This window comes from Chelonia mydas, chromosome 15 (genome assembly GCF_015237465.2).
Source record: "Chelonia mydas isolate rCheMyd1 chromosome 15, rCheMyd1.pri.v2, whole genome shotgun sequence".
Lineage (NCBI taxonomy): Eukaryota > Metazoa > Chordata > Testudines > Cheloniidae > Chelonia > Chelonia mydas.
This window is the reverse complement of record NC_057856.1, coordinates 27382500-27396157: the sequence shown is the minus strand read 5'-3', so window position 1 is coordinate 27396157 and position 13658 is coordinate 27382500. Positions and strand designations below refer to the sequence as shown.

The 13658-nt window shown below is 54.3% G+C and overlaps 1 protein-coding gene across 8 annotated transcripts in view; it reads right to left on the bottom strand.

Moving 5' to 3' along the window:
* CUX2 (cut like homeobox 2) overlaps positions 1 to 13658 on the bottom strand; it is a 224729-nt gene that overhangs the window by 21371 nt on the left and 189700 nt on the right. For all 8 annotated transcript variants that reach the window (XM_043529407.1, XM_043529409.1, XM_043529411.1 and 5 more), the window contains 8 exons: positions 12653 to 12719; positions 9809 to 9857; positions 7701 to 7805; positions 4895 to 5086; positions 3563 to 3621; positions 3025 to 3073; positions 2821 to 2920; positions 744 to 1403 (listed from right to left, as the gene is read on the bottom strand). In XM_043529407.1, the coding sequence (XP_043385342.1) occupies positions 744 to 1403; positions 2821 to 2920; positions 3025 to 3073; positions 3563 to 3621; positions 4895 to 5086; positions 7701 to 7805; positions 9809 to 9857; positions 12653 to 12719 (1281 nt within the window). The remainder of the gene's footprint in view (positions 1 to 743; positions 1404 to 2820; positions 2921 to 3024; positions 3074 to 3562; positions 3622 to 4894; positions 5087 to 7700; positions 7806 to 9808; positions 9858 to 12652; positions 12720 to 13658) is intronic.

The window sequence follows — 13658 nt, the reverse complement described above, 5'->3', positions numbered from 1 at the left end:
GCCTAATTCTCATGTTGCTAATCTGCAAAGGCAAGAACATCCCATCCTCCCCCATAGCAAAGCTGGCTGGTCTTGTGGTTCAAGTCCAGGATTGAAGAGCCAGGCTGCCTGGGTTCTAGTCCCAGCTCTGACATATACTGTGTGTGGCCTGAGACAAGTAATTGCCCCTCTCTGTGCCTCAGTTTCCCCTGCTGTAAGCCAGGGCGCTAAGGTTTCTCTGGCGGTGAGTGTTTGCAACGCTCCCTTGCATGGAGGTGCTAGAGAATTGCTCAGACTGTTTAGTAAATAGCTACGATCTCATGTCAAGACTTTGTTGTTTTGACAAAACATTCTCCCGCACATTGATTGGGACTCCCTGAAACATTACCATGAATAATTAAATGCCACTTGTCAGAAGAAATGAATAAAGTGCATTCAGTGACGCAGCCCCTTCAGGTTTGTTTTCAATCACTGTTATTCGCCAGGGCCCCACCCTCCCTCCATGCCCACAGAAGGCAATGGTGGCAGGCGCCCAGCACCTCGCAGGATCGACCCTTGCCTGCTGTTCACGGGCCTCGGGAATTGGGGCTGTTTCCCCTCCCAGCTGCTGGTGCAAAGCAGGGAGTCTCCCCTGGGTCTCTCTGGGCTATGGAATCACCCCCAGCAAGACAAAGTGAAAATCCTGCAACTGCTCCCTGCAAAGCGGCCCCTCCTGCCCCCTCAGCTCATGCAGTGTGAGAGCCGACCCCCTCCAGGCCACTCACCTCGCTGGCGCACCTGAATGGTCCTCAGCGCCAGCACGTTTTGCTCGTCAGAGAGGAACTGCTTCATCTTGATGAACGGTTCTTTCCCCTTCACCGTCAGCTTGCGCCAGGGCTTGGGCCTGGCCAGGATCTCGCTGACCGAGCCCTGCGAGAGCCCCAGGACGTAATGGCCAAAGACGCGCTGGCCTATGTTGTGTTTCAGCAGCTGCTCCTTGACTTGGAAGGCGATCTCGGCCGTGTCCAGCTGCTCCTCGTCGGCCGAGCCGGCGCTGCTGCCTTCCGACTGGTCGCTGGGGGGGCTCGAGTCACTGGCCGGGGCAGCGTGGCTGGGGTTGGTGGGCAGCGGGGGGCCTTTGGCCACGTAGAAGGGGGAGGGAAAGGCCAGCGCGCTGCCGTTCTCGCTCTTGTACGCCGGCGGCACCATTTGCTTGGGGAGCAAGGCGTCCGTCGGCAGCCGCTCGCCCGCAGCCAGGCTGGGGAAAGGGGACAACGAGAAAGTCCTCTGGGCTTCCTGGGCCATGGTGGGGGCCAGCAGAGGCTGGAGGGGGCTGGGGGAGGCAGGGTCTTCCCCGGGGGGCTGAGAGAGCTGCTGGGGAGAGGGGTAGGACTGGTCCGTGCCCATGGAATCCTTCACCAACTCGTCCTCAGAATGATCCTCCTCTAGAGACGAGAGAGAAAGACACACACACTATAGCGCAGGGAACTTGAGTTGGGGCCGGTGCTCCCAGCCAGGCAGCAGCAGCCGGGTGGAGTCCAGCAGGGACTGCGATACGCCCAGAGCCAGCTGGCTTTGTTGCCGGCATGGTTGCACCATCCGGATACTCACTGTGGCTGGGCATCACACCGGCCCCTTGCCTGGGGCCTGATTCTGAGCTCAGGACCCTCAGCGCCCAGTCCACGACTAGGGGATGGGGTGGCTGAGTGACTCCAAGCTGGGTGGAGCTGAGCCCTATTTTGCTGAATCCAGGCCATACTGGTCCCCGTAGGGGCTGCCTACGCTGCGTTGAAAAGCCCGCGGCTGGCCCGTGCCAGCTGACTGCGCTGTAGATGTTCGGGCTCAGCCTGGAGCCCGGGCGCCCGGACCCTGCGAGTCCCAGAGCTCGGGCTGTATTCTGGGGACGTCTACAAAGCAATTAAGCAGCCGCTTGGCCCGAGTCCCGCGAGCCCAAGTCAGCTGGCACGGGCCAGCCAAGCGCATGGAATGGCAATGTAGATGTATCGGCAGGACAAGCCCCGGCCGCACAGGCAAAGGGAGAGGCCAGCGCTGCCCCAGAGACACGGGATGCCAGCTGAGGAGCTGCCGCCATCAGCCCTAAAGCAGACACAGCTGGGGGCAGGCAGGGCCCCTCCTGGTCTCGCAGAGCCTGGGCCAGCTGGCCCGCAGGTTTTCTCAGGCTTTTGCGTGATGGAGAGCTGTGCCCCCAGCTGAACCCCCTGAGGTGAATCTCGGGACCATGGCTGTGCTGGAGCATGGACTCTGCGCCACCGCCTAGAAGCCTCTTTTGCACCGTCTGTCCAAAGACGCCAACGCACCTTGCAAAGGCGGGGGCAGGGCTAGCAATGAGGAAACGGCAGCACAGGTGGGGAAGGATGGTCTTGGGGCTAAAGCAGTGGCTTAGGGCTCTGACAGTTTGGGTTCTCTCCCCAGCACTGCTACACACACCTTGTCCGAGCCGGGAGGAGCCATATCACTACTCCGTGCCTCAGTTTCCCCACATGTATAATACCTCTTCCCTGCCTCGGGGGACTGTGAGGCTGTTCTGGTATTTGCCCAGCAGTCTCTGATAGAAGGTGCCACAAACACTCAGCGAGCTATCCTTAAGGAGTAGCGTTTTCAAGGAACCAAAGGGAACCAGGTATCCAATTCCCCCGGAATGTCAGTGACTGGCCCAAGGATGAGTCGATGGGAGAGTTTGTGATGGAACCCAGGAGTCCTGCGCACACCCAGGGATGGTTATGACCATTGCATTTTTACGTGTTTAACAATAAATACATTGGTGGGGAAGGATTATAAATATAAAACCAAACAATGAAAACTGCACGTTTACAATGCAAAAAATAAACCCGGTTGCCCTACCAGCGTTGGCCAAGAGATTTGGCTTTTCCAAAACGTATTTCTGGGATGGATAGAAAGATTCTTTGCCTAGAAGCAGTGGCTCGTCTGATTTCGATATGCTCTGAAAGAGAGAAAGCAGCGTTTAGGAAATGTTTATTGATGGCCTGCAGATGAAGGATTTCGCGACCGATTCTTAGTGGTTCCCGAGCAGATTCCGGCACTTGCCTGGGAAAGGCTGCAATTAGCAGACGCCAGCTTCATGGCCTTCAGGATGCTGGGAGAGAAACAAGACAGCGTTAGTCCTGCTGCTAATTCTCCCCCTTGATTGCCAGTCAGATCAAAGACTGGCACACAGGGATATGGCTCGCGAGGTCTGGACAGGACGTCCGCTCCGTCCCATCCAAGCACTGCCTTTGAAACCAGGGGGAAGGTTTTTTAATTAACGCCCACGGTTTCCCATTGGAGCTACCGGCACAGCTTTTCCCCGCTGAGCTCGACGTGATGCGACGTCCTCACTGCGTATCTGCGGGCAACCTCCACGGGCCCAGGGTCAGGAGGCATGAGCTGGGGGGTAGGCTGCTCTCTGCCTTTGGCGACAGGCTGGCAAGTGTGCTACAGAGCTGCTGTACCTCCCAGCCGGCAGCTCCGGGGAGACGTCTGGGGAGCCTGGCTCCAACGCAGCTCAGAGCAGGCGCTCCCAGGTGCGCACACACCAGCCGGGCACGAGGGCAGGGAAGGGATCGCGTGCAGCTGCGGACCTTACCTCAGCTCCGTTTTAATCTCCTCATAGTCAGACTGGGCCTGCAATTTTTCTTCCAGCTTCTGAACAAGGAATGAGAGTGAAACAAGAGTCAGAATTGCTTGGTCCGTCCCCCCAGCTCTCAGTTCCATGCAGGCTGAAGACGGCCCAGGAGCCTTCGCTACCAGAGCTCCTCCCCTTCGTCTCTCTGCAGTCATCCGGCATCCCAGAGAGCGAGGGAAGAGCACTTCCCCCCAGCGCTGACCTAGGCTGCTGAGTCAAGTGACCGGGATGCCGTACGAGGGAGACAAACTGACGAGCTTGACAGACCCACAGCCTCACAACTGCCGGGCTCCGGTTTGGGCCAAGCGTCAGTCCAGGGCCCTGTGACCTGCAGTACGTGGCGCCCATGCCGTGCGGTGGGCAAGTAGAATTTGCAGAGCACCCAGCACCGCCGGTTAACGTCAACGGTCAGGATGTCTGAGAATCCAGAGCCATCGAACCCACTAGCCCGAGTCTATGAGAATGACCCCCTGGTAAAACTGGCCTGGTACATTTCCCCTCCCTCGGACAGCCCCTTACAGCTGTGGTCAGTTCCTACTGACGGTGCATTTAAAGTACACAGCACAAAATGGTCCCGATCCCTTTGAGCGGACGTGAATGAGAGGGTCTGTCCCCTTCTCGCTGCTACGTGTGTGTACAAAGAGAACAAGCACCGCTAATGCACAGCATCAGCCTTATCATTGCCAGGGAAGGACACGCGGCCCACATGCAAAACAAACTCACCCAAGGGGGGGCATCCAATTATGGTGATTAGTATTTTGGGGTGTGCGTGTTGTGCCCTGCATTGTGCCGGCAGGATAGCGAATCCCCTCGAGTGTGAGCTCACGTGCTGCCCAGCTGCCCCACAAAGAGAGGGGCTAAGGCCCACAGCTGGCGCAACCTGGCACAGCTCCATTGGCTTTCCTGGAACGAGGCTGATTTACCTCTGCTCACACTCTGGCCCATACCCTGGCGCATTACTTGCCGTGATGGACATTCTCTTTCGGCTCCGGCAGCAAGGACCTGATTCTGGTCTCACCGAACCCAGGGGGACTCTCTTGACTTCAGCGGCGTCTCTCCTGACTTACACCACGTCACTGAGATCAGAATCAGGCCCATACAGCGGTTGTCCTCGCCCCTCGGATTGCCTCCATTTACAGACAGCAGGGATGGATTTCCCCACGGGAATCCCCTACGTCCTGCTCAGCACTTCACTGTGTATTTTGCAGGTGCCCAAGGGGGTGAGGCAGCCACCCCCCCACTGGAAGGCCGGAGCCTTTGTTCCTACTTGGAGGGACAGAAAGGGGCACGTACTTCAATTGCTTCGTTCTTGGCTGTGAGCTGCCGCTCCAGGTCTGCGATCTGGTTGGCTGAGGACTCTTCCAGCTCTTGCAGAGAGTTCTGGAGGTGCTGAATGTCCTTGAGGAGTCGGAGAATCTCCCGGTCCTTCGCCGCCAGCGCAGCCTCGAGCCTAGGCCCTGAGCACAGCGAATAGTTCACTTTATCCTGCAAGGAGATCAGGGCAGCGTTAGCCATCCAGCCGCGCTGCCCTGCGCTGCCCAGGGATTCTGATCAGAGCAGAACCTGGCTGGAAGCCTGAAAGCTCCAGATTCCAGCCCATGGGTTATTGAGAAATAACCACAGCGCAGTGCTACCTGCTGCTCCCCGGGGGTCGCCGTACGCTCTGCCTGCTGCGTCGGGGCTGGTTACACTCCGTCACTCGAGGCAACAGAACCCGGCATGACCCTGTACCCTACGTCAGCTCAGCTGCTCGATTTCAGCAGCTGTCTTGAACAGCAATGGAGCCCCTGGGCTCTGTCTCACAGAGCACAGCCGCCACCTTTGGCTTCGCTCTGGTTAGCTGCCAGCTTGACAGCCCGTGGGCCAGGGTATCATCCGGCCAGCTCCGAGAAGCTGGGTTCGAGGGACCAGATTTTCAGATCATTTCTGTTCCCAAGGTTCCACCTGGCCTAGAGATTCTGGACACGTGTTTCAGGTATTACAGGATCCAGGAGCTGCACTATTCCTTGGGTGGCTTTAAGTCACCTTAGCACCCTCCCAGGACTGGGCTAGTCCAGGGGTTGGAGAAAGCCCCGGCATACCTGAGAGAAGCCTGGAGGTCGGGCTAAGTTCCAGCAGCCTCCCTGGCATGCCCCGCACTGCGACACCAACCCTCTGCACCAAGGCTTGCAAGGGGCTCCTCGAGAGACAGCCTTATGGCTGTCGTCCATAAAGCCTGCACCACAGGAATCCTCCCCTGGCCAGATCCCTTAGCACCTCGCCAGCCCTTTGCCATGGCATCAAGTTGCCAAAGCAGGGGTGAGATCGGAGATGAAAAGGCTGAAGGAAAGCAAAGTGCCCCAGCTGGCAAGCCATGACTCTGCACAGGGAGGGGCGTTGCCTGAATTCTGGGGGCTGAAGGAGGTGGTGGTGGGGAAACACAAGGCCAGATACAGACAGGTCTAACTGGGTGCCTCCAAACTAGGGGATGATTTATTGCTGTAGGACTGAGCCAGGGCAGCCTCTGCTGGGCAAGGCCTTCTATTGACAGAGGATATAGACTGAAAAACAAACAGATATTTAAATGAGCTTCCTAGAGGCAACAAACCAGCTGGAACAAGGAAGCAAGAAGCTGGAAGGAAAGCACCAGGAGTGTCCACCTGTGTATATTTTTATATGTTGGCTTTCATTAATGGTGCATGAATTGGTCTTTACAAACCCCAAAGATCCGGGGCTCGGTGCGAATTAACACTCCTGGCGCAGTGCGTGGGACCCAGAATTAATGCTGGTTTCTATCCCTCGAAAGACCTGATGCTGTGAAGTGCTGAGCCCTGCGAGCACCCATTGCTGGAGCAGGGGGTGCTCAGCGCTGCGCAGGATTGGGTCCTTGGGCTTTTGTCTGCAGCTCTGAACTCAGGAGACATGGGGCTTGAGCCAAAGCCCAAGCGATCCAGTGGAAAGGCTCCCACTGACTGCGGCGGGCTCTGGATCAGGTCTGCCAGCAGCACGTGGTCTCTTATCTACAGCAACAGGAACCCGCTTTGTCCCCTAGGCTAGGCTGGGTTTGCCGGGATTCCCATCCTGGTACAAGCTATACTGGCAAATGCATTCGCTGGTAGAGCTGCATCTCCATTGGGAGGGTCTGCAAATACAGCTATACTGGCATAGTACAGCTCTTCCTGTACAGTTATACTGGCAAACCTCAGGCTAGGCCTGGGAGAAATCCAGGATTCAGCCTAAAACCCTGTCACCTGGGACTTTCACTAGCACTAAATCCATCCCAACAGAGCGAAGGGTTGGGAGGGGAGAGGGGACGGCAAAACCGCTCCAAGCACCACAGACGCTTCTAGCTCCTCTGGGAGCTTTTCTGGAGTTTCCAGCCGGAGGTTCTGCTTGGGCTGGCGTCTAGTCAGCAACCAGCTGACATTTCCCACTCGGATGCTGTGCAAAGGGCCCATCCACAGCTGGGGAACGCCGCTGATTTGGGAGCAACAGAGTTTCTTCTACACGATCCGCACAATACTAGAACGGGGCCGGAGAGGGAGAGTTTACGAACCCCCATTGGGACAAAGGCAGCTGTGTGCTTCACAGGGATGATTTTGTTCCATTGGCAGTGGCATTTTACCCGTCTGAGGATGGAGTTATGATGTCTAATGGGACAGGGACACACACACAATCTTACGCAGTTCCTGCTAACTGAGGCCCAGATCCCCAAAGCAACCTAAATACCTTTGAGGATCGGGGCCTGAGCTCTTATGCACACGCTCCATGGCCCGCTTGCTGCACTGGCTTCCAGCAGCAAAGCTGCTTCATTTCTCACCCTCTGGAAAACCAGGTCCTTCCCAAAGCAACGACGTGCCCAGTTTTCGGCTCATGCGTGCAACCCAGCCCATGTGCACAGGCCATGTGGGCCCTGGCACAGGGAAGTTTTAACCACCACTGGAAAACCATGCCCCTCAAAGTTTCCTGTGTCCCCGACTGCAGACTCTGGGTCAGCTCCCCAGCTGGCGTATGTTGGCCTGGCTGCAATGAGGTCTATGGAGTGAAGCCAGTTTCCCGCAGCCGAGGATCTGACCTGCTGCGTGTCGTTCTTCCTGAACGTCAGACTTCTGTCCCTTACCCCGCTGGGTCCTTGTGGAGAGCAACAGGCCAGGCGAATGGAACTATTTACACACGCGAGCTGCTCCCGCAGACTCTCCACCTCCCTCTGGGCTGCCTCTGCACGCTGCAAGGGAAGAAAGTGACGCGTGTCAGCAGGGCTCTCCGTTCCACTGAGCTAGCCAAGCAGTGACATGCCGTGGGCTCTTCCTCGGCTGAGCTTTTCACCCAGCCTAAAGCTGCATGGCGCGGGGGGGCCGCCCTCATGCTTAATCTGCAATGAAAGAGGTGCCGGGGCCCTGACTCAGCAAGCCCTGGCACAAATTAAGCACTGGCCACCCTGCAATAATACTGAGGTGGGGTCAGAACAACACTACGGCAATGACCCAGGCTCCAGGTACGCGGAGCCCAAACCACCTTTGTTAAGAGTGTAAGTCAGGAAGCGGACGGTGAAAAGCCAGACAGGATGTTACATGGCGTTCACCCCAGCAAGGGCCCACTGCTTCCACTGGTGTCGAGGGGATGTTTGCCTCTGTGCGGGTGAGAGAACAGACCCCCTGTATGGGCTCACTGTCCACATGGATTTCAGCTAGCCCCAAGGGCAACAGCCATGAAGAGCACAGGGTTCTGGTGTATTCAGACCCAGGGGTCAGTGTTGGCCCGTTACAGAAATAGGGCTGGCCGTGAGGTCCTGGTCTGGATACAAACATCCCTGAGTTCAGATTTGGTTTGGCCCCCGCTGCCATTTCAACATGCTACTTAATGCTATACAGCAGCACAGGTGCCACAGTGCCTGAACCCGTGTCCTAATCACCTGTACTCATTAACAATGCCAGGCACCACAGTGGGGGTGTCAATCCCTGTCCCAGCCAAATCCCAAGGTGGGTAATTACTTCCTACTCATCTAAAACTCCCCCTCATTCCAGTTAGACATTGTTTTCTTCTCTTCCTGACCTAAACTCTTGTTTATTGTCGCTGTGCACTGTTAAACAGCTGCTAAGTTCCACCCCAGAGGTGGCTGCCTTTCAGTGAAGGGAAAAGTGATCCCACACATTGTTTGTATGTCATCGAAAAGACACTGATTCCTTCTGCACGAAAGGCCATATCTACATGTAAATTGCTACTTATGAATATTTGTATTACTCATGCCTAGTTTATATATACATTTTTGTGACTTCAAAAAAAACAAAAACAAAAAAACAACGCTACCAATTAGGGGGGAGGGATAGCTCAGTGGTTTGAGCATTGACCTGCTAAACCCAGGGTTGTGAGTTCAATCCTTGAGGGGGCCATTTAGGGATCTGGGGCAAAAATTGGGGATTGGTCCTCCTGAGGTCCCTTCCAACCCTGATACTGTATGATTCACATGGAAATATATAAAATGAGTAGTAAGTACTCCAGAAACGTATACAGCTCTGAATGCATCATTTTGCTCTAGGCCCCAGCAATGTCCCTGCCTTAACCCCCCCCCCCACCCCCCCGGATACTGGGGCTGATGGTTTATAATACTGATGACACTTGGACGATGGCGGCACGTCCCAAATAGCAGCGTGATAACTACAGCTCAGAACAAAGAGATCGGGTCAAACATTGCTGTCAGGGACATCAGGGCTGTCTCCGGTGCCCGCGTGACCAAACCCGCGTACTTTTAAAGAGCATCGATGGATAAAAGTGTTGCCCTGTTCACAAGGGGTCTCCTTCTGAACGTCTCCTGGCTAATGCAGGAGCGTTCCTGGTAGGGATTAACGAGCGACCATGTCACTCTGAGCCATGTCCGCCAGGCTTGGGTTTAGTTCCTTCACCCACCCTGGGATTCAGCTGCCAGAGCTGTAAGGAGATCCCATGTTCACTGAGTCAGCTCCCCCATCCCGAGAAGCCCCAAAGTGGCAGATCCAACAGGATACAAAGGCTCCGGTGGCGCAACGGACACGGACAGAGCCCAGGGCAAGGGGTGGAGCGTGTAGCCTGGGCATTGCCATCAATGGCTGCGGGACCCTGCGCCCACCCACATCTGCCTCCACTGCAGAACGAATCACCTCAGTCCCTGGATAATCGCCGGGAGCAAAGGGAAGGAAATCAGTTATTTGGGCCGTGCCAGCTCGATATTCAGGGGAAAGAATTTCTCCTCACCTGATTGGCTTTTTCAAGGTTTGTCATGATCATTGCTACTTCATCTGCCCTGAGACAGCAAAGCAAAAAACCAATTAGTTGGAAGGCGGCAGAGTGTCCCCACAAACATTCCATTGCGTTAAACAATCACCCAGGTCTTTGGTTTTTTTGTTTTTTACATTTAATTGAAATATGACATTTTAGCCATCTGTGTGCAATATGCATAAGGCAGTCTTGCAAAACGGTCATGGAAACGTACCGACCTAGGCACAAAACCTTCTTGCCCGCTCCTGCGGCAGATGCAGGGATTCATTGATGAAGAAAACACTAAAGATATTTCACACACCATCCAAAATAACATTCCCACCCGACGAGTGGAATTGTGCTGGGCGGGCTTAATGCTCATCAAAGGGGCCAGAATGACAGCCCTGATGACCAGTATGCTGGTTATCCACAGGTCAAGTACAACATGGGCAGCAGTCATGCAAACTACCCCACCCTGCCCGCTCCGGAGCGACCACTTCCCGGGGTTAACAGGAGTTCAGTCTCTGTGGCCCAGTCAAGCCTTGGACTCTCTGCTACACTGCCAGCAAGGAGGCGGTTCGTGCCAGCTGTGATGTGAGTGTTACAGAGTGGGCATCTGTCCATCAGGAACTGGCTGCAGGCCATCCCAGCTCGTTTCACGCCGGCCAACAAACAGCCATGAGATGGGAACAATTTTGGGTCATTAACAAGCCATGCCCATATGTGAGGCGGGGATCTCGACATGAAAGGCTCCCTCTCCCACTGCCAGTTCTCTGAGCCACCCACGGCCTCCAAATTACTTTCCAAAAGGCCCCCTTCCCTCTTGATCTCGGGTTGTTTGTCAATGAGGAACACTGGCATCTGTTTAATTGCCTCCCACCCACTATTCCACCAGTCGCTGAGAGCTGGCACAGCTACTGGGTACATGGTGGCGGATTTGTTTATTGTAGGAAGGTAAATACTCAAAGCTTCTAATTTGTGATCTCCAGTCCCAGCCATGCAACACCCACTAGCTGGTGAATTAACAACATAGAAACAAGCCAAATGAACCCAAAGAGGGGAGAGTCCAAAACGTGACGTCGGAAGAGGCAAAGATACCAAGGGATGGGACAAGCCCTTTTTTCATCCCCATCATTCTGTGCATGGCGGCTGCAATCCTGATCAAAGGCAAAATTAGTTACAGCACCGCATGTACAAATGGCATATCAAATTATCAAAGAACATCTGCTTTGGTATGATATGATTAAGTGTTCCGACTCTGTTGCGTAATGGGAATGAGCGAGTGTGTGTGTGTGTGTGTGTGTGCACGCGCACTGCTGTGTTAGCGAGACCGGTGGAACATTTGAACAGCTGTAAACGTTTGGCAGCCTCCACGGCTAGCGAGAGCCGAAGGGAGGGAAAAGATGTTCCTGACTCATAAAAGTAAATGGCACCCGACCAACAAAAATAAGAACAAGCAAATGTACATTTAATGAAGTGGAGGAGCCCATTAAACATAACCCAGTGACTGTGCGCTCCCCCTGCCATTGGAAGACAGCTCAAGGTAGATTTGCATGTCTGGAAGGACCTGGGAAGGTTCAGAGATTTTTAGGAAGAACTGATTTTACCTTCTTATAATTTCTGAAGTCCAGACCTAGAACAAGACTGTGCAGAAGTTGGAGGGTGTTTGGATCTGGGGTCTTATTGGAGATCCCTCTCTGACAGAAAACCTAGGAACCTCGACGCCCCACCTGGGCCTGGCTGACTTCCCAAGTCACTTTCTCAAACAGTTGACACGGCTTCTGAAAATCTAGTCTTTTCTTTGATGAGTCTGCCCTTATCTTCAGTGCCCTCTTGCTATGCTGCAGCATCTGTGCCATGCCACCCAAGTCTGCCCTTGGATACGTGGGTGCAGCCAATGGGCAGAGCTGGGATTAGAACTCGGTGCTTCCTCATTCCTTCCTTTTTGCTCAAACCATTCCATCGCATCTCTGAGGCCTGGCTGACACGGACTGAGAAACCCCCTAGCCATGACATCTTTATGATAGCTCACTTGCTCGAGAAAATGACCCAGATCCCTGTAGAGACCCCAAACTCAGAGTAGTCTGCTGACAGCTGATCTAGGGTTTGTTGCGTCAGTCTCAGAAATATCCCCCATGAAGGTGATTCTTCTGGGACCTGAAGCGATGGCTGGCTAGCTCAGTGATGCTGCTTGGAGACCTTCAGCCCTGTTATGTTTGCTCTGCTCTGGTGGTAAAAGGCTGGATTAAATGCAAGGGGACTCTTCCAATGGTATAGAATTAGTACAGATATCCCTCTGTCACCCCCACTCCCATCTCCTAGCAGGCAGTATGGGCAGAGTATGGCTGGAACTGCCTCTCGGGAGGTCACAGGCTGCTGGATGAAATGAAATTACTGACCAGGTGCAATTTAGGGTAGCCTTGAGGCTGCTCCCAGTTGCGGGGGGTTGGGGGAGCCCAGTTTGGGGGAGGAGTAAAGGTGGTGTGAAGTCACAGTTGCCCAGCCCCTTGGTGTGCTGCACTGAACAGAGCTTGGTGGTGACAGTGGCATGTGTGTAGGTATACACCACGCGGGTCTGTACCCATCTATACACCCAGTGCCAAACAGCTGGCAGGAGAGATTTGGCAGCCGGTTGAAGTGGTTAGTATTAGATCCACCATACAGTGCAATGCCCCGGCATCAGAAGTGTGGGGATGACGGGCCTTGTTCCAGCTTGGTCTCTCTTGACACATCCCACATGCAACCCGAAGACCGGGCCCTCCTCAAAGGCTGTGGCCAGACACGCCGTCTCTGCTTGGACCGTGCACAGCTTTGGTCGATAGACAAAACCGAGTGACTTACTTTGAAGTCGCCTCTTCGTCATATTTACACCGCAGGTCGAGCAGCTCCGTCTGGGTCGCCTTTAGCGCTGACCAGATGGAAAAATCAAACAACACACAGTGAATAACACTCCCCTTGGAAAGAGATTTATTGGTGGTTGGTAAAGCACCGGCCGGTTGGAAGGTGGATCAAGCAGCCTTTGGCAGGCTCCCACTCAGCCCTCTGCTCTGCTGCCGTTCAAATCAATATTTTTTTTTAAATTTTTATGTGAACTGATGCAAAACCAAGATGCAGACAAAGACAACAACACTGATAGGCTTTAAAAAAAAAAAGTCACCATGTTCCTAGACTTTAGGACCAGTGAATAGATTTTCGACCCAAACCTTTTTGGAGTTCCTGAAACGTTCAATTAGCCTCTGTGTTGCTAGCGAAGGGATGAATATTTTTCATGCACCAGCAACTTTCTGGGTTCCCGCCAGCAGCAGAAATAGAGCACGAGAACCAGAGAAATTAAACCTGGAGAGATCTAATAGGCCCATTCCTCACCCTACGGTACAGGCCAGATCTTCAGCTGCAGTGAACCAAAGTCGCTCTGTTGAAGTTAATGGAGCTGCATTGATTTATCCCAGCTGAGGATCTGGCCCTCTCCCTCCTAGTTCATTATCCACAGTAGTTTCCACTTCCCTGGGGAGACCAGAGTCTGATACTGTCAGAAAGTTATTCCTGGTAATGGGGCCAAAGCCTGGCCCTAGAGAAGCCAGTGGGAGTGTTGTCAGTGGCTGCAGTGGGATCAATATGTGGCCCAATTTCCCCTCACTTAATTTCACCCCCATGCTCCTCGCTGTGCCCCCTTGCACAGCTCGTCCCAGTCCATGGCACCCAGATCTCCTCCTCTCTTCTCCCTTGTGTGACCATAACCCAGCCAGTGGCAGTTTGTTCAAGACCTTTAGCAGCTGCTTTTCCCGCCCAGTTTGCCCTTCCTCCTGCACCATGGCCCTGGGTGGTCCAAACACAGGACATAAGCGTG